The 20,494-nt window shown below is 39.1% G+C and overlaps 1 protein-coding gene across 1 annotated transcript in view; it reads left to right on the top strand.

Moving 5' to 3' along the window:
• The window catches only part of WIF1 (WNT inhibitory factor 1), a 68,477-nt gene that overhangs the window by 21,778 nt on the left and 26,205 nt on the right, over window positions 1–20,494 (top strand). The window contains exon 3 of the mRNA XM_045873037.3: window positions 20,082–20,190. Within this exon, the coding sequence (XP_045728993.1) occupies window positions 20,082–20,190 (109 nt within the window). The remainder of the gene's footprint in view (window positions 1–20,081; window positions 20,191–20,494) is intronic.

Genomic DNA, 20,494 nt, shown 5'->3' on the forward strand with positions numbered 1-20,494 from the left:
TCCCTTATTGTGGAAATCCCAACAGTATCAAAAGAAATACACAAATTTTTCAATGAGATTTGGAAAGTGTTTATTGCCAGATAATATGTATCTTTAAAAATAGCATTGTTTTTACATGACTCTGAAATCCTGACCCTGTGCTAACCTGTTTCTAAAAGCCTGGGCTCGTAGGTTGGCTTTTGTCTTCCATCCACTGCCTATGGAGGAAGAACAACATGATGTTAGCAGAGTGTGCTGACCCTTTTGTTCTGTTGTCCTTCTCTTAATTCACTGGCTCTTTGGAGATGAGTTCTTTCCCCTAGAATCCACCAATCCTATCATTACAACCCCTCTCCTTCTTCTTTTTTCTTCCATTTAATAAATGTGATTTTTCTCCATGGTACTAGAATTCCTATTACTTCAATTTCCTCTAATATCACTCAAAGAAATATGGCACAACTGAAGAAAATTGGGGGAAAGCACTAAAGAGGGAAATACATAAGAAAAAATGCCAAGATGATTCTTTTAAAAGGGCTGATGGAAAGAGTACTATGGAAATATTTACTCTCTGGGAGGAAGATAATTTAGAAATAAGTGTTAAGGAAGGATTTGAGTTCTCAGAACAAAGAAACTTTGGAAGGATCAGGAAGAGTAGTACAGAGTAGCAGGAACAAATGGTAAAGCTCAGGAGTGGAAAAAGTAGACAATGTCCCAGCCCAGAGCAGGAAGAGTGAGGAGTGAATGCTGCCTGGGAAGCTGCTTGTGAATACAAGAGTCTTTTAGGGTCAACAGTAGATTAGCTGAGCAGGACGGGATCTCAGTCCCTCACAAGAAGCATACAGATCAATCTCTAACTACCTTCTCTAAGAACTCTATCATCATCTTTGGCTATCCAGAGTTTCATCATTTTGATGACCCACATTTTATCTCCATCCGGAATCTTCCTTGCTACAGTGAAAGCTGGTTTCTTTTTGTTATACTTTTTAGGACTTAAGAACAAGAACCAAAAATTCGTTTACATCAAAGTAGGACTGGTTTTCCAGAATGATATGTAAATAACAACAACAACAAAAAAAAAGGAAGAACTATAGACAACAATGAACTTGGAAAAGTAATCAATCTGATTACTTAATTTCAACAACACTCCTTCATAAGATTTTTTAAATGATTTCAATAAACTTTTAAAAAATTTTATTTAAATTCAATTAATTAACATATAGTGTATTATTAGTTTTGGAGGTAGAGGTCAGTGATTCATCAGTCTTATATAATACCCAGTGATCATTATATCACGTGCCCTCCTTAATGTCCATCACCCAGGGACCCCATCCCCGCACCCACCTCCCCTCCAGCAACCCTCAGTTTGTTTCCTATGATTAAGAGTTTCTTACGGTTCAATAAACTTTTGATATGTTTTTCTAAATCTTTCTGATTCATTCATATCATTTAAAATAGTAGTACTTTTTTTAAATTTCCAATTCTTTTTTTTAAATTGAAGTATAATTAATATACAATGTTATTTTCATTTCAAGTGTACAACTTAGTGGTTTGACAATTCTCTACATTATGCAGTGCTCACCACAATAAGTGGAGTCACCATCTGTCACCACACAACGTTATTACAATCTTACTGGCCATATTCCCTCTACTGTGCTTTTTGTCTTTGTGACTTACTTATTTTATAACTGGAGGTTTGTGCCTCTTAACCCCCTTCACCTGTTTCACCTATGGAACCACCCCCCTCCCGCCTGGCAGTCACCAGTCTGTTCTCTAAATAGATACTAGCATTATGGCTAATGCTTGACACGAAGGAAGAATTTTACACACAGTAAGTTTCGTAATCAAGTTGACATTTTCCATATGGCAGAAAATTGCTAACTCATCTTCAGTTTGTGGTAAACTATGATTTTCCAGATCTGGTTTCCCTAGTTTTAGTTGCTCCATTATGCCTCAGTGGTTGGCCTTTTGTCCCTGCAAATTTAATTCTGGTTTTAGTGTTGTCATATTTTAATTGATTAAGAATACTTAGAGTCTTCTGTCTTCCAGAGTATTAAGGCCCACTTAATTTTAAAAAGTCTACAACTTTTGTGAGCACCTTCACATTTTGTTTATAAAAGTCATGAAGAGGAATATCTGATAGATTGGTTTCCAAGACAGATCTGAATGAAACACCACCCAGTATGCACACCCAATACGTACCAGGCTGATGTAGGTTATGTTTTGGGTGTTACATAAATGCTTAAACCAATTGTTTAGCTATCCCACAGAAGAGTAAAGGCTGGATTTCCCAATTGTGGGAAAAAATAGATGTAGACTCTCTATTGCTTCTTGTTCTCTCTTGAGGAAGAACATTAATTTAGTCAGGCATTGTTTATTTCTTGTGACTCTATGCTGGTATCTAGGTTATTCTTCTAGGTGTGAGAGCTATGAAAACAGATACTGATGCTGAAAGGTCTACAATTTCCAGAGCCATCCTTTTTTCTTTTTTGCAAAAAAACAAAAAACAAAACAAAACAAAGCAAAATGAACTCAGGAGACTCATTTCTCAATGCCTTTTAGTTTCCACACATTCACACAAATCATGATTTAGATCATATTGGCCTTGCTGATTTGTGTATATCTGGTTTTCCTATTGATCTATTTCTTTTCCTCTTTATGTAGCTTCTTGTTTTCTGTCATAACTGGGCAGAAACTGGACCGAAACCAGCTCACTCATACTTTCTTACAAAACAGTCAATCCAGGGACGCCTAAATGGCGCAGTCAGTTAAGCGTCTGCCTTCAACTCAGGTCATGTCCCAGGGTCCTGGGATCAAGTCTGGCATCCAGCCCCTTGGTCAGCAGGGAGCCTGCTTCTCCCTCTGCCTGCCTCTCCCCCTGCTTGTGCTCTCTCTTTCTCACTCTCTGACAAATAAGTAAATAAAATCTTCAAAAAAAACCAGTCAATCCAAAGATGTTAAAAGCTTGATCCTTCTCCCCTTTGGTGTACTGGTCTTCTTTGATCATTCTTGCGTGCGTGTGTGTGTGGGTGTGTGCGTGTGTGTGTCTAAGACTTTGAAAATACTTTTATAAAATAAATTTGAGCAGTTGAAAATAGACTGGTAAATAGTTACAGTCTCTGCATTTAGGAATTACACATAGTCAAATAAAGGAGATGCGGAGCCAAACATCACATTTTAAATGTAGATGGTACAATGAATGCATTGTGAGTCAATAATTCAAATTTTAATTAGAAAGCTAGTAACATATTTACAGGTGAAGAAGTTTATATAGTGACAGTAGAGTCACAAAGATTACTTTAATGGTGCTATTTTGGACCGAGGAATCTAAAGGTGTATGAATTTGCTGGAAGTTAGCTTTGGCAACACGCAGGGTAACATTAGTTTCAGGTATACAACATAGCGCTTCAACAAGTAGGTAGGTTATGCTGTGCTCGCTGGAAGTGTAGCTGCATCTATCACCATAGAACGCCATTATAATACCAACGATTATATTCCTTATGCTGTACCTTTTATTCCTGTGACTTATCCATTCCATAACTAGAAGCCCATATCTCCCACTTCCCTTGACCCATTTTGCCCACCCCCATCCTGCTCTCCTTTGGCAATTTTCAAATATGTTCCAAAAGAAAAACAAGTTCATGGTAACAGGTAGCAAAACTGAATAAGGTAATACTGAGGGGGCTAATAATAGTTGGGAAAGAGAGGGCTAAGATGCAAAAATAACTCTTTTGATGTGTCTTCCCCCACCTTTAATTATTGGTTTGGGCTTTATATACTCATCTCTCTTTAAAGATCTGATGTTTAGGGGCGCCTGGGTGGCTCAGTTGGTTAAGCAACTGCCTTCGGCTCAGGTCATGATCCTGGAGTCCCGGGATCGAGTCCTGCATCGGGCTCCCTGCTCAGCGGGGAGTCTGCTTCTCCCTCTGACCCTCACCCCTCTCATGTGCTTGCTCTCTCTCATTCTCTCTCTCTCAAATAAATAAATAAAATCTTAAAAAAAAAATAAAAAATAAAGATCTGATATTTAGTCTAAAAGGATGGGACTCATCTTTCCTTGGCTATCTTTCACTCTGTCAATAAATATTCCTTCAACTCAGATTTCTTGTTTGTCCCATTCAATCTATCAGAGAACTCTGCTGGTTTGTTTTGTTTTTAACTACTGTGACCATGGGTTAGGTACTTTTCTTCCCAAATCTTTTCTTGTATGTTTACTGCCCTTCCTCCCAAAGTGAAGCCAATTAAACTACACTAAACACATTTTAAATTTAGTAGTAGTGTAATATAGCTTAACGAGAGAGGGAAGTAAATTTCAATCTTAGATAATGTAGATAACAGCATAATGGCTTCCTAGCCAGGTCCCAGTTATTTGAGAACATTACGTGAGAACATGCCTTTGCTAAGTGAATATATTTTCTATTTATATTTTTAACCATCATTTGCTGGAGGTCTTTTTCCCCCTGAAATATTTTTTAAAGCACACAAGCTGCACAATTAAGTAAAAAGTTACTGACTTTGATTAAATTGCTTTGCACAAATGAGTGTCTATTGGATTTGGGAGAAATATTTATTTATCCTTCTAAGCTTTCCAAAAATCCTGCCTGTTATGTACCCACAACCGAGCTTAGGGCCCTGAAGAGTTCAAGGCTGACAGTAGCTGTGAAAAGTTTCATAGCCTTTTAAGAAAGTTCAACAGCTATGTTTGGGGAAGAAATATATGTATTATGCAAGACGGCTAGCTAATGCAGAGATTGTAACATATGGAATTCATAAAGGTCCAATTACAGGACCGTCACTGTTTGCCATGGTTTTAACTTATGTAAGTTATTGATTATACTTTCATGAGATCATAATCAAAAGGTTATTCTTTGGTAATGGTGTGTTAGAAGAGCCTTATCCTGAACTTCAAAGCCATCCTCAGAGCCCCAAGAACAAAGGCTGAGAAGTTTGAACCAGGGCCAGAATCAGTCTGTATGAGTTAACGATGTTCCAGACCATCCAGGAGCCGAATCAACCCTTCCATGTGCATGAACTTTCTCTCATCACATCAGATCAACAGTCATCACTAAAAGATGACAGTTGAGTCAGCTTTAATGTGCCTTTTCTTTTTTTTCTTTAATGAATCAGCCTGACTAACTACGGTGTTTGCTCGCATCTGCCTCGTACCCGTTTATTTTAACTGCAAAGTACTGTCATTCACTGTGCTCTTGGGAGAGAGTCATGGTCATTAACTAGGTTTACATTCAGGAAGGGGAATTGAAAGTACTAAAGAATTTACAGGAAATAATTCTTAGATATGAGAAAGCTAATATGTAACTTAATAATTAAAAAGAAATAAAGGAGGGTTCCTATTTGTGCTAATATTCTGGCATATTTGAAGTGGGCAAAATAGAAAAATCGTGAGGTTACAAATGGAAATACGCTGCCCGCTCTTTGGATCCTAAGATCCTTATGTAAGGACCCAAGGGCTTATTACACCAAATAAGCAAGATGCCACCGTGTGTAATGACATCAAGCAGCCTTTACTGTTTCTCACAGCAGCCCCTGCAAACCTGTGGTGTAGGCTACTTTCTCCCTGGGCCTTTGGATGACTCCTCAGGCAGATCCTGGACTTTCTCTAGTTAGCCAAAGATAATAAAATGTCCTCCGATTACTTTCGTGCTAAGGTTATTCTCATTTCAGTAATTAAAATATCCGCTCCTGCGTAGTAGTTAAAATTCCAATCTTCCTTCACAGTTAAAACTCCCCGCCTCCCTTAGCTGCCACCTGGAAGGCATGCTGGCTGACTTTTCTCAGAGGCGCCTCCAGTTCCTCTAGGGCAGGAAGGCTGGGCTGCAGGTGGGGGGCGTGCAAACCAGAGACAAGAGGTAAGAGACAGGGCGTTGGTGTCACCTACAGCGTTTCCTCTAGCGCCAGACGATGTTTAGAGCTGATCTTGTTATTAGGAGCACTTTCCTGGGTTCCTCCACCGGGCGCATCTGACCCCTGTGCCTATGATAGGGTGCTGCTTCCCGCCCGCTGAATGCTGGTCACCGCGGTGCCCGGCCTGCTCTGGTCCCGCCACCACTGGCCTCCTTTGTTCTTTACCGAATGTGCCAGGTCCCTTCGCACGTCAGGGACTTGGCGCCACTATTCTTTCTGCTGGCATGCTCTTCCTTCCGATATTTGTTCAATTATTTACAAGTTTTTAACACTCGTACTTACCCACTTGTATCGACATAAACTTTTCTGATAAAGACAACAATGGAGAGTATGTTTTTTGGGAAAAAAGTACTGGTTTAAGTCAATAGTCTTTATTACCTGTATTGTCTAGTACAGTGTTAGGCAAGGTGAGGGTTGCAGAAGAAGTCTTAGTCTCTGGCTTCGAGAAACTCTGATAATAATACTACTTGTCTGAACTTATGAAAGGAATAAGATTAAATAATAATAACATAATAAAATAAAAATAATTTTAAAATAAAGTCAATGTTTTAATCTCCTACAACCAATTTCTTGTATTAAAATCTGAATAGAAAAGAATCATGTGAGTAGTGAAATTGTGGTTAAATTATACAGGGCTAAAAAAAGAGTAGGAGGCGCCTGGATGGCTCAGTCAGTTAAGTGTCCGACTGTTGGTTTTGGCTCAGGTCATGATATCAGGATCCTAAGATCGAGCCCCACTTCGGGCTCTGCACTGAGCATCGAGCCTACTTGAGATTCTCTCTCTCAGGGCGCCTGGGTGGCTCAGTTGTTAAAAGTCTGCTTTCAGCTCAGGTCATGATCCCAGGGTCCTGGGATAGAGCCCCGCGTCAGGCTCCCTGCTCAGCATGGAGTCTCCTTCTCCCTCTCCCTCTGCCGCTGCTCCCCCTGCTTGTGCTCTCTCTCTACTCTGTCAGATAAATAAATAAAATCTTTTTTTAAAAAAGAGAGAGATTCTCTCTCTCTCCCTTTCTGCTCTTCTCCCAGCCCCCACCCCCCCCACACGCACACACCCACTCTCTAAACAACAATAACAAAAATTATACTGTGCTTATGTTTCCAAAAACATGTTTGATTTTCCTTCTTGCCTTTTATGCTATGGATCAGTTTCAGCCAACAGCTCTGATCCTGACAAAGGTTTTTTGTTTTTTGGTTTTTGTTTTATGTTATGTTAATCACCATACATTACATCATTAGTTTTTGATGTAGTGTTCCATGACTCATTGTTTGCGTATAACACCCAGTGCTCCATACAGAACGTGCCCTCCTTAATACCCATCATCAGGCTAACCCAACCACCCGCTCCCTTCCCCTCTAGAATCCTCAGTTTTTTTCTCAGAGTCCATAGTCTCTCATGGTTCATCTCCCCCTCCGATTCCACCCCCCTTCATTCTTCCCTTCCTGTTATCTTCTTCTTCTTTTTTTTTCTTTTAACATATAATGTATTATTTGTTTCAGAGGTACAGGTCTGTGATTCATTAGTCTTACACAATTTACAGCACTCACCATAGCACATACCCTCCCCATTGTCTATCACCCAGCCACCTAAAGTCAATTAACTCTAATTAATTCATAACAAAAACTTTTCCAAACTGAAACATAAACAGAAGGATGTCATTAGGTTAGCTGACCTTTCTTTCTTCGTTCCTTCTTTGATCCATCCAATAAATAGTTATTGAGCACTTTCAATGTGCAGGCACTGCTCTAGGTACTGGAACCCAGCAGTGAACACAGAGTGACGGCCCTTGTAGAGCTTACATCCCCTGTGGTGCAGAGAAGGAGACACAGAAATTCTTAAATGTTTAAATGCACATATATCAAGTGACGATAAGTGCTAGTGAGAAAATAAAGCAGCAAATAAAAATATGCATGGTGGGGGGTGCTGTCTCAGAGGGGACGGCCAGGTGAGGCTGCTTGGATGAGCTGCCATTGTACTAGAGAAGAATAAAATTAATAAGGGGGCAAGCTATGTGGCTATCTGGGGGAAGAGCACACCAGCAGAAGGCATAGTTCATGCCAGGTCCCTCCGATGGGAGTGTACCTGGCGCATTAAGGAAGCAGCAAGGTGGGGCGCCTGGGTGCCTCAGTTGTTAAGCGTCAGCCTTCAGCTCAGGTCATGATCCCAGGGTCCTGGAATCGAGCCCCGCACTGGGCTCCCTGCTTGGTGGGAAGCCTGCTTCTCCCTCCCCCACTCCCCCTGCTTGTATTCTCTCTCTTGCTGTGTCTCTCTCTGTCAAATAAATAAATTTAAAAAAAGGAAGCAGCAAGGAAGCTGGTGTGGCAGGACCGGAGAGTGGGGACCTTCAGTTAATGAGCATCCAGCCCAAGGGGAAGTATTACCCTATCACTTATGATGTGTTATTCTCCATGAATTAAAGCTCATTCATTCAACACAGATACCAATATGAGGCTTTTTTTTTCTTTTTTAAAAAGCCTTTTATTACGGAAAATTTCAAACATAAACAAATATTGACAGAACAGAAAAATAAACACCCATTTATCCATCACCTAGATTCAAGAATCATTATTAATTCATGGCCAACCATGTCTTATCTACACTCCCTACCCATGACCCCCTCCCATAGTATTTTGAAATAATCTTAGGTATCATGTCATTTTATCTACAGATATTTTAGTATGTATCTATAAAAGATTAAAAAAACTTTTTTTAAAAAATCCTCAAAACCATTAAAAATAGTTCCCTAACATAATCAAATGTCTAGTTAGTGTTTAAATTTCAAACTTTGCTCATTAATGTCATCCATTTTTAAAGGTTTGTTTATTTGAGTGAGAATCCAAGTTAGGTGCACACACTGTGGTGGGTTGATAAGTCTTAGTTCTCTTTTAATCTGTAAGTTTCCCCTGTCTCTCTCTTTCTCTTTTTTTCTTCCTTCAGATTTTTATTGAGGAGCCTGGGTGTTTGGTCCATAGTTTCCCATACCCTGGATTTCACTGATTATATGTTTGTGGTATAGTTTTACTTGTCCTTCTATCCTCTAAATTCCCTGTAAAATAATAGTTAATAAGACATTTCTAATTTGTTTTAAGGGTAAAGAAATATTCTCCCTCTTTCATTCCCCCTGCTTGTGTTCTCTCTCTCGCTGTCTCTCTCTCTCTCTGTGTCAAAATAAATAAATAAAATCTTTTAAAAAGGGGGGGCACCTGGATGGCTCAGTCGTGTTAAGCGTCTGCCTTCGGCTCAGGTCATGATCCCAGGGTCCTGAGATCGAGCCCCACATCGGGCTCTCTGCTCAGCGGGAAGCCTGCTTCTCCCTCTTCCATTCTTCCTGCTTGTGTTCCCACTCTCGCTGTCTCTCTCTCTCTCTCTCTCTGTCAAAATAAATAAATAAAATCTTTAAAGCTAAAGAAATAAGATAATTCCAGTAAGAGGTGATTTATCTATTTTTTTAGGGTACGACTAGTTTGACTCAAAGCTTGTATTTTTTTTTTTAAACAGCTTTTGTGCCACAAAAACTGTTAGTCACTGGGGATTCAAATAAGAATAGGCAAAGACCCTTCCATAGAAGAGAGTTTAATGGGGAAGACAAGTAAATAGACTGTTCTTGGAAGCACAATAGTAAAGATAAGGGGAAAAGTATAGGAAAGAAGGCATTTTTTTAGTCATGGACTCCTTTAAGAATGTGATGAAAGCTAGGGTCTGCTCTCCGCAGAAAAATAATCACATATATATGAACACAAAAGCTATGGATTCTCTAAGGGTGCATGGGCCCACATTCAGAACTCTTTTTAAGGTGCCATTATAGAAAGAGAAGCATGTGAAGGTCATTAGGGAAAGACTGATGAGAGAAGAAGAACTCACAAAGACTGTTGCTATAGACAGGGCAAAAAAAAATTGATTATAATAAAAAATTTCGGAGAATATGGATGGATGGAAAGTCCTCATTGGATTTAACAATTTGGAGGCCATCTGCAATCTTTTATGAAGACATTTTAATAGTGATAAGGACAGGGGTGCCTGGGTGGCACAGTTGGTTAAGTGTCTGCCTTCGGCTCAGGTCATGATCTCAGGGTCCTGGGTTCCAGTCCCCTGTCAGGTTCCCTGCTCAGCGGGGAGTCTACTTCTCCCTCTCCCTCTGCCCTTCCCCCCATCGTGCTCTCTCTCTCTCTCTCTCTCTCAGATAAATAAATAAAATCTTTAAAAAAAATAATGATGAGGGCAAAAGCCTTACATAGTGAGAAGACCGATGAGCAAGAATATTGAAGCCATGAGTATAGGTCTCTCTGGAAGCATTGTAATGACAGGAAGGAAGAAAGATAGCCTGGTAGAGACAGGGTTGGGTTTTTAACCTTTTAATCATATTAATATACATGAGGAAAGATGGCATTACTGTTAGAGCCAATCTCAGAGGATATAGGAAGGAAGCAGATTGAATGTGAATGTTGGCTGTTTGTACCTAGATGGAGGGAAAGTTGAGAGAATTCATATCTAGCAATCTCTGTTTTCTTTGTGAATTGGATATTGTCACCAGTTGAGTGATGATAGCAGGGGTGGGGCAGAGGACTTTGGGGAAACTATGGAATTGTTGTGTGTAGGAGAAGGGAGAGAATAGGGATGTTTAAAAGAATTGCTCGGGGTGGGGGGCGCCTGGGTGGCTCAGTCAATTAAGCATCCGACTCTTGATTTCAGCTCAGGTCATGATCTCAGGGTTGTGAGACTGTGCTTGAGATTCTCTCTCTCCCTCTGTCCCTCTCCCCACCCTTCTCCCTCTCTAAAAATAATAATAATAATAATTAATAAACAAATAAACAAAAGAATTGCTCAGGGGTTTTAGAGGGTAATTCAAGTGGCCACATAGATTAGCCAGTCTTCAGATTATGGATTTTCATCATCAGTGTTCTCCAGGAAATTGCTTCAGTTCTGCCTCAGTTTCTCGTTTCCTTAAAAAGGTTGAATAATGCATGTATGAATAACAGTTTTAAAATAGCAAATATCTAGATGGATTTAGAAGATTAAAAGGGCTGATGACACTGTATGTTCTAGGCAATCACTTTTTCTGAAGTATAAAAATAAATTTATAGTGATGGCTGCTACTTGAATCTTCTGCTGGTGACACTAGTTCCCTAAATTTTTAGACTTTGAAAGTCTGTAACTATGAAATTAACAGACTTTCCTTTTCTGTTTGGTTCTTAGGTAGGAATAGAACAACTGGTCATTGGATGATATCTTATAACATAGTATTTTGATATATGAAATTGTGATTATAGGAACAGAGAAGTCAAAAAGGCGTATTTCATATTTACCAAATAGTTCAAAACACAAAGTCAAGAAGGAAAGTCTTTTTTTTTCTGTTTTTTTTTAATCAAGAAGTAAGTTAATACTGTCCATGTGGATTCAATAAAAATGTATTAAAGAATATGAGAAAACTACCTGAAGCTAAGACTTAAGAAAAACATGACCTAATGTTAAATATTTTGAAAGCCATCACTGAGAATCTACTGATACTTCTAAGTCAGTTAAAAATTTCCAAACACTTGGGCGCTTGGGTGGCTCAGTCGTTAAACATCTGCCTTCGGCTCAGGTCGTGATCCCAGGGTCCTGGGATGGAGCCCCGTGTCAGGCTCTCTGCTCCGCGGGAAGCCTGCTTCTCCCTCTCCCACTCCCCATGCTTGTGTTCCCTCTCTCGCTATCTCTCTCTCTGTCAAATAAATAAATAAAATCTTTTTTTAAAAAAATTTCCAAACACTTTTTATCAATGGAATGAAATAAATCTATATCTCAGGAGATAACTATACATTATAAAGAGCTCTGAAAGAAATGGGACATTAGTCTTGCTTCTTTGGAGCTACTTATATGTGTTACACAGATTTATTTGGACATTTTATAAAAGTCATTCTATCCTAAAAAATGTGATGTGCTAAAATATACCGCCATGTGAATTGCACGGAGACCAAGGGAATGAGATACTGATGAGGAATAAATGCACTGCATGAGGTGTAAGGGTAATTGCTCAGTTGTGAAATTATTATCCAGGACAGAGCTCTTAGCCCATTCTCTTCTCCCCCACCCTGTATACCTGAATACCCAATGACTGCTTCTGAAGCTTTAAGAAAAGAAATATTCAAATATAAATCTTGAGATAAGAAAAAACAGAAAAAGTATTCCTTTTCCATTTTCAAGAGCTGAAATCTCCTCTCATCTCCTCTAGAGCACCTGCATTCATACCGCAGCCTTCTTAGCCATCCTACATTCTCCAGTAATTAGCGTCTTACTCTAGGAGAAGCGCACGGCTGTGCTCCCGAGGTCTCTTTTCCCACACCTCCTGTTTGGACTTCTCCTGGTGCACGGAGTGCCAGCTGCATCCCTTAGAACAAAGTTTTCTTTCCTCAACCCCTTTCCTTACACCCCCCCATATTGTCCAATACTGTCCTTCTTGGTGCCCAGTTTTGGGGTTGCCAATGACTAATAACTTTGCAAATGCTTGAATTAGGGCAGGCTTACTGTGAGAAGGAGGTCCTTGTCCCAGAGCCTCCAAGAATAAAGAGGAATGAAGCTTTCAGAAGCCTCCACTGCTGCCTGTGTTGCCCTTCCCATGGAAAATTTTGGCAATCTGGTGAAAGCAGTATGCTGAAGGGGGGAGGGGCTGTATTTTTAAGAGCCTACTTTGCATACTGATACCCTTTTTCTCCGTCTTTAGAAGAACTAAAAAAAACAAAACAAAACTCTTTTCCATTCCCTAATGTTTGGCTTTTCTACTTCTTTGTTACCCGCCCTCAAAAAAATAAAAAACCCTAGGGGTGCCTGGGTGGCTCAGTCGTTAAGCGTCTGCCTTCGGCTTGGGTCATGATCCCAGGGTCCTGGGATCGAGCCCCGCATCGGGCTCCCTGCTCTGCGGGAGGCCTGCTTCTCCCTCTCCCACTCCCCCTGCTTGTGTTCCCTCTCTCGCTGTGTCTCTCTCTGTCAAATAAATAAAATCTTTAAAAAAAAAATAAAAATAAAAATAAATAAAAATAAATAAAAAACCCTAGCTTTTGGTTTTATCTAACACAAAACAGCAATATAGTGCTCTATTACATTGCTTTTCTATCTTTAGGAATCTTAAAAGAGAGTGACTAGCCAGTGATTTGTCAGATAGCCAGGTCTGTTTCTGGTTTGCATGAGCAATGGTGATTCCAAACCGTAGGAGGAAAAAGATGGAAAATGTCTTGGATATTTCAGATTCATGTGAAGCCAAACTGTGTGATCTCCTGCCAGTTTTAGTTTACAAAACTTTCATGGTCCCGGATGTGTTTACTTGGACTTTAAGTTTTAATATTACCATTATATTCCAATAGCTTTACTCCCTTAACCCAGCCTGCTAACTGTGGTCAATGGCAGTGTGGATAAAACCAATTACTAGAACAGAAGGACGAGGCTGATCGAGATTCTCTAAGTAGTGTTCATTTCATTATCAATTAAGCCAAGACCAGTGAGACAATTAAATAACTACTCTGCATGAGAAGGAACTTTTTCTTTTTGTTTTTGAAACAAGTTCTTCTTAGAGCCAGTTTCAAAAGAAGTCATGAAAGAAGTCTTTGTTGATATTCACACTTTCCCAGTGATACTGTAATTGCATATTATAATTTGCAGAAGGCAAAATTTATATAAATTTATATACAGTTTTAAAAAATTTATAAACTTAAAATTATATAAATAACATATAATTAAAATTATATATATGTAACTTATAGAAGAGATCAAGTCTCTTCTGGAAATATGAACCAGAAGAGCATTGGACAACGTCATGTTTCAGAACTGGACCTTATCCACATTATCTGCTTATATTTATGCTGGGAGCCTCGTTGCCAAGGTTTTGTCCCTAAATAAGCATAAAACAGTTACAAACTACACAGAGGTTGACTGGATATCAAATGTCAATATTTGTTTCATTGCTCTTTTTTCAAAAATGTTCTCTATTCTCTATATATGCTGTGGTGACTGGCCACACAGCAAAGTAAAAGAGAATCTTTTGACCCATAAAGGTAATTTAGCAATTGCCAAAACAGAAAAGCTGATGTCCAGTCAGTAAAATCAGAGGCTAATGCCATTTCACCATAACAATGTGAATGGAATGTTCTGGAATGCACTGGGCTTACGCATCTGGATGCTTCTCAGTAGGTCATTCATTCATTCAGCAAATATTTATTAAATACCTGGTTGTACCCAATGCTGAGTCAATCTCCAGGAGAGTGGTGGGGGACAAAACATAACCCCATCCTTAACCACAAAGGATCCAAACTGTACATGACAATACATGATATACACATGTGAAAAGTTTAATAATAATACAGGACAGTATATGTTTAAGGGCCACACTGGTTTGAGTCCTACTGCAGGCCAGTGTAGGTGAAAACACTGGAATATAGGTATGGCTGTGGTGTGTTCAGAGCAGGCCAGTTGAGCTCCAGAAGAGGATCCCTGTTGGGGAGTAGTCTGAAATAAAGGAAATTTGGAACCAGACTGTGGAGGACACTTACCAGGCTGAGGGCCTTATCCTAGAGATAAGGGGTAACAGGACAGCATTGTGATATGGCAAAACTATTGTTTCCATTAGATATATTGGCTCATCTCATGGCAGAGATTTTAAAGAGGAAGGCTAGAAAGATATTTCAGAAAATGTTATAATAATGCCAACATGAGGAAATAAGGGCTGGGTTAGGGTAGAAGCAGTGGGAATAAAAGGCAGGGACAGAATCAAAAGATTATACAAGGAGAAAGGAGAAAACTTTGGTGTCTGTCTGGCTGTCAGGAGGTGAGTTAGAGGCAGGAAACAACAATGACTCAGAGGTTCAGTACTTTTGTTATTGGAAAAATGATAATACTGTTGACAGATACAAAGACATCAAGTGAGGCAGCTGGTTTGGGAAGGTAATGAATGAAGCTCCGTGCACACAAGCTTGGCCATGAGGCAGTGGGAATGGTTTTCATTGAGTGAGCATCACTGGCCCAGAAGGAAACAGTTCCATCTGTGCAAGTGCCTGAGTTTTAGGATAGAAAATAAAGGGAGAAGAGCTGAGGCCTGAGTCTTAGCGATTTTTAATGATCAAGCTGAGAGGAGGAGGGTTAACAAGGAAATGCAGGAAAATCACGACATGGGGGAACAATCAGCAGAGTGTCCTAGCATCCAAGGATAATGAGTTGTGAGTCTGAAGGATGAAATTTTGCAGGGAGGTGACAAAAAGAATGCCCAAGAAGAATGTGAGATCTGGCAATTTTTGGTCTAGACATTCAGGCGTCAGATTATTTTAAGCATCGGCTGTGCTGATTCGTTTTGTTTGGGACTTTAACATCCAACTCTTTTCCTTTCCTGCTTACTTCAGTAGATTTCTTCTTGCCCTTCGTTTACAGGGTAGGAGCTACTTCAGATCACACTAGTCATGCTCCTACTGAATGCCCGGCTAATCTGAACACAACACAACCCAACACAACATAATGTATGCTATAATACCAGGTTCTTGTGAGAATTAGATGAACAGCGACCAGAGTTTAGTAAACACTCAATAAAAATTATTTGTGAATTTTCAAGCTTTATGGCATCTGTATGCTTTGTATCTGTGAATCGCCTGAAACTTTCTTCAGGACACTGATACCTTTATTGTTCCAGTGCTCCTCATGAACACTTAGGTCAGCATCATGATACATGAAGTTAAAAGAGGTTTGAGAGCCGTGGTTTTATGAAGAACCTTTGATTCTTAACTCAGGGGTTCCTGTAATTATCGTGCTAATATATTAGATTAAGTAGGCACCACAAACCCAGAACTTCAAAGATGGAAAAGAAATACTGGATTCTCTCTGTTCCTCCCCATGGTTAATGCAGTTCCCTGCTTCCTTTCTCCGTGTCTACCCAAGAAATAGTGCCAGAGTGAAGGCCTTCTGAGTTGTCCCATTTTGCCGTTTAAATGATGTCTTCCTCTCTTCTGGAAAGAACGACCTTAATATTCAGCCAAGTTGCTTGGAAGCAAGTTAAATGGCCTCCAGCACTCACTCTTCTCTTGATAATATTTGGGTGTCTTTTATACTTCTCCATGAAAAGAAAATTTACTGCGTGGCAAGCAAGGTCAGCAAGGTTTTTCAGCAACTTAATTTAGAAGTGAATTATTCTCCTGAATAGACCCATTCTTTGTTTGAATACAGGCAATCTTTTCATGTGCTTCTCAAATAAGCACCCTACTTACCTCTACCTGAGTTTCCATTAGTGTCATTTAATAAAACAAAATGTACTTTTCCCTAATAGGGTTTTCATGCTCTCCAATATGCCACCTCCCTGTTACAGTTCATGCTCTGAGTTCCTTTTATCTAAGTAATAAATCTACAATCTGTGAAACTTGTTCCCAAACTTGAAAGCAAGCTCGCTGTTCTCTTTGGCATAGAATTTAGGTTTTATTTGCCCCCAGATAAGTGTTTCCAGTGGAGAGGTTTGAGACTAAGACTGTTTATGATATTATAAATGAAGTAAAAATGGAAAGTCTTGTCTAGAACTTAAACTATGACATTATAAATCTATCATTTATTTCATCCGCCATTTTTCTTTGGCTTTGAGGGAAATATTTTAGCCATTGAAGTTAATACTTAAGTTAAATGAGGAATATAGGTCATCTCTACTACATGGTAATGGTAACTGTTTTATAGAAATATTTATATGGCATGGGTGGTTTTGGTAGTTCTGTTGATAATGACAAAATGAAACAATGAAAGAAGTCAGTGTCAAGATCAGAGACAAAGGGTTGGTCAATTTCTAAGTAGTTTTCAAATTGGAATTTTTAAGAAGGCAATGAAAACAGTAGATGGACAAACCCCCTTAAAATATATATACCAAGTATGAAGGAAAGTGTAAAATTATATATCTCAGAAATTACAGTATCATTAGCATCTTCAAAAAGAAAGAACAACAAAAAAGAACTTTTCTCTGGAAACTGCCTATTGCTGATAAAATCCAAGCAAGAAATTGTTTTGACCAGTTCCTGTCCTGTGATATAGTCTTAGAATTGCAGTAGAAAAACTGATATTTACTGATTCTCAGAGAAATCAAAGGCACACCCTAAAACCTTTAGTGTGAAATTTGTTATTGATAAGATGAGAATATTGGCTGTCCGGACAAATCCATTAAACGTAGCTGCATAATGCTAAGCATTCATGCCAACGCTAATTACAAACTCTCTGACACTGAATGTAATGGATTCTGAGGTTGCCAGCCTACTTAATGTGGCCATAGCCAAAAGCATCAACAGGAGACCCAGAGGCTCTATGGAGTTGTTTCTGGACCCTGAGTGAAATTCTTTCAGTTCCACATTCTTTGAACATCAGCAAAAGTTTTTGAGAGACACATTCAGAAGCTACTTTATTACTACATGTTGTTTTCTTAAAGCACACTTTCAAGGAGGGAGACCTGGATGGCTCAGTCAGTTGAGCAACCGACTGCTGATTTTGGCTCAGGTCATGACCTCATGGTCTTGGGATCGAGCCCCATGTCAGGCTCCGCGCTTAGCACAGAGTTTTCTTGAATTCTCTCTCTCCTTCTGCCCCTCCCTGCCCCTCACACTGTCTCTTTCTCTAAATAAATAAAATCTTTTTTTTTTAAAGATTTTATTTATTTATTTGAGAGAGAGAATGAGAGAGAGAGAGCATGAGAGGGGGAGGGTCAGAGGGAGAAGCAGACTCCCTGCCGAGCAGAGAGCCCAATGCGGGACTCGATCCAGGGACTCCAGGATCATGACCTGAGCCGAAGGCAGTCGCTTAACCAACTGAGCAACCCAGGCGCCCTAAATAAATAAAATCTTAAAAAAAAAAAAAAAGCACACTTTCAAGGAGACAAACAAGAGATAACTCAAATTGTTACATGAGCAGAGTCTCATGAAGTAGAGGTCCAAGAAGAATATTTCATTTATGATCAGATCAGAGAATTATACAGATAGAGCCAATGTTATCATCAGCCACACAGAACTGAAGCAAGATATATAATTAATGTTTGTTTTTAAATAAATGTATTTATTTCACTATAAAAGGCATGGAACCACTTGTAGAAAATTTGGGAAAAAATGAATTAGGATCAATCCTACACAATCATGTTTTAATATGGGTAGCTAGTCTTTCATCCTTTTTCTTATTAACACACACAAAAATTTTTAACTTATATTTAATTGTATTTCTTATTAGTGCCCTTTTAAAGTATATCACCCATATAAATCTAAATTTCACTTATACTGTGATGAAGTTCGAAAATATAATTATGGAACCGCAAATGACAACTTAACGGTATTTGAAGCAATCTAGCCACTGAAATGTTTTATTTTCAGCATGCTTTATTTAGTACAGCATCCTCTGTCCACTCAGCTCTTTTCCACCATTATATGTACTGTTAATTCAAGTGTTCAAAATAAATCTTGGGACGTGGTATGCATTACACAGGTGTTTGTTATGTTATTGTTTGCTAGTTGTTATTACTGTACTTAGTAATACAAATAACCCAAAGTTATTAATTCTAAGGGCATACAACACTAAATCCTTTCATAATGAAAACTAAAATATGTTTTAGAACAAAATGTTAAGTGGTAAACATGATCTTGTACGGCACAGAGATGGTGGAGGTCATTTAAAACACCTGGATTCACAAAACACTAAGAAGGAGCCCACTTTTAATAGTTGTAGGTTCTACGGCAGGGTCAGAAATAATGTTCTCTTTTTCAAGGACATTCATTCCAAACTGAATTACCTTTCTTGATGACACTCCTTTTTTTCATCAGACTTCTTGTAATCCTCTGCCTTCCCTCAAACAGGGTAGGAGTCGACGGTCTTAAAACTCTTTATCTCAGGGCCCTTCTGGTGAATGAATTTAATAAAATTAATTCACGAAACTTTGTTGCCCATCTAAGGACCCTGCATGGTGGTCATCTGGAACACTGCCACACCCAAAGAAGGGGCCGCAGTGGGAGTTTAGTCAGATTTCCTGGGGAAACCAGGAAGTGTTTCCTAACACGCTGCAAGTGTTGCCAGTGTCCCCACAAGAGCTAAGATCACCCCTTTGCGTTGTCATCCTCATATGGAATCCTTAATACCTAATACACTGATACTATGACATAAGGCAAAAAAATTGTGTGCATGTCTACCAGGTAGCTCTTAATATCTTCCATACTGGGAAATAAATTTGATACTGACTATAAGAAAGACCATATTCTATTTTAAACGTCATTCTGGCCCATGTTTATGTAATTCATAATTTAGTTAATTAACCCATCCAAACCCTGCATATCTCTACAGGTAACTGCAGAACCCCTCAGCTCGCCTCTCATTTTGGCATCTGCACTATTTATTGATTTTCTTTATTCCCAAGCAAGAACACATTGTTTCTATCACAAATCCTTTGAATGACCCAGTTGAGAATCAGTTAAGCATCAAAGCTCTCCAGGGAGATTATACTTCACTATTTTCAGTATTTCATGACTATTCAAGTAGCAGGAACCATTTTCTCTACTAGACTTAGTGGGGAAATGAAAATGTTTACAATGTAAAATTTTATAGCGTGTTGTCATATTGCAATGGTGTTTTTACACTTTTAGGCTTTTCTCTCCAGAATTAAATTGAGACCTTAAATGTAAACCTGCCAAAGGGAATGATACTGAAAAATAAATATTCACAGCAAGTTCATTACATTTTGGACTTTCTTATCTTCTTTTGCCAATAGCTTACTGCTTTCATTATCCCGTATGTATCACAGCTTTCCAAATTCTGATCAAAAGACTCACCTCAGCTTTGAAAAGAATTAAACAATGACCCAAGAAGCTGAGATGGGTTTTCTAAGGACCAGTTGCTGATTGTTTTGACACCACTTGTTTCCTTAAGAGCATTTTTTCTCAATCCTTTTAAGAGACAGCAACTAAATAATATTGTTTAAGCTAAAAAGCTACCTTATGGATATTTTAGATAGATGTTATTAATGTTTTTAAAGCATCACTTCTCTCCAAACAGAGTCTAATTCTAGAGTTCTAAAATCCAGAAGGGGGAGTTATGCCTACACAGTTTTTTAGATGTCATGTTTTCCAGATTTCCTGTTGTGAAAAATGTCACTCTCCCATCAGAGGAGTGACCAGTTAAGAAATGCCTTCTCACACTCCATGGTTCCCATGGTACTGATTGTCAATGCCTTTTGTTGTAGGCAGAATACTTCTATGAATTCCTGTCCTTACGCTCCCTGGATAAAGGCATCATGGCAGACCCAACCGTCAATGTCCCTCTGCTGGGAACAGTGCCTCACAAGGCATCAGGTGGGTGGTCTTTGCCTTGGGGTGGTGGGGCGGGGGGGGATGCTTACACTTAAAATGTAATGGTGATGGGAATAATATTCAAGATCTGGAAGTCACCCATCAGAGGAATCATGGAATGTTTTCCTGAAGAGATCCGATGAGTTTAGGGCAGCTCGATTATTATGTCCCTACCTCCTTTGGGCAAAAAATTAGGATGGGAGTGACAAAATGGCTGTTTCCTAATTTGCTAAAAGCTCAACATAGCCCCAGTTCATAAGCGATTCCAGATTAAAAAAAGAAAGTCACCACATGAGATATATCCGGC

The sequence above is a fragment of the Mirounga angustirostris genome, unplaced genomic scaffold (genome assembly GCF_029215605.1).
Source record: "Mirounga angustirostris isolate CCGP_5_RB_7025 unplaced genomic scaffold, mMirAng1.0.hap1 SCAF_5, whole genome shotgun sequence".
Lineage (NCBI taxonomy): Eukaryota > Metazoa > Chordata > Mammalia > Carnivora > Phocidae > Mirounga > Mirounga angustirostris.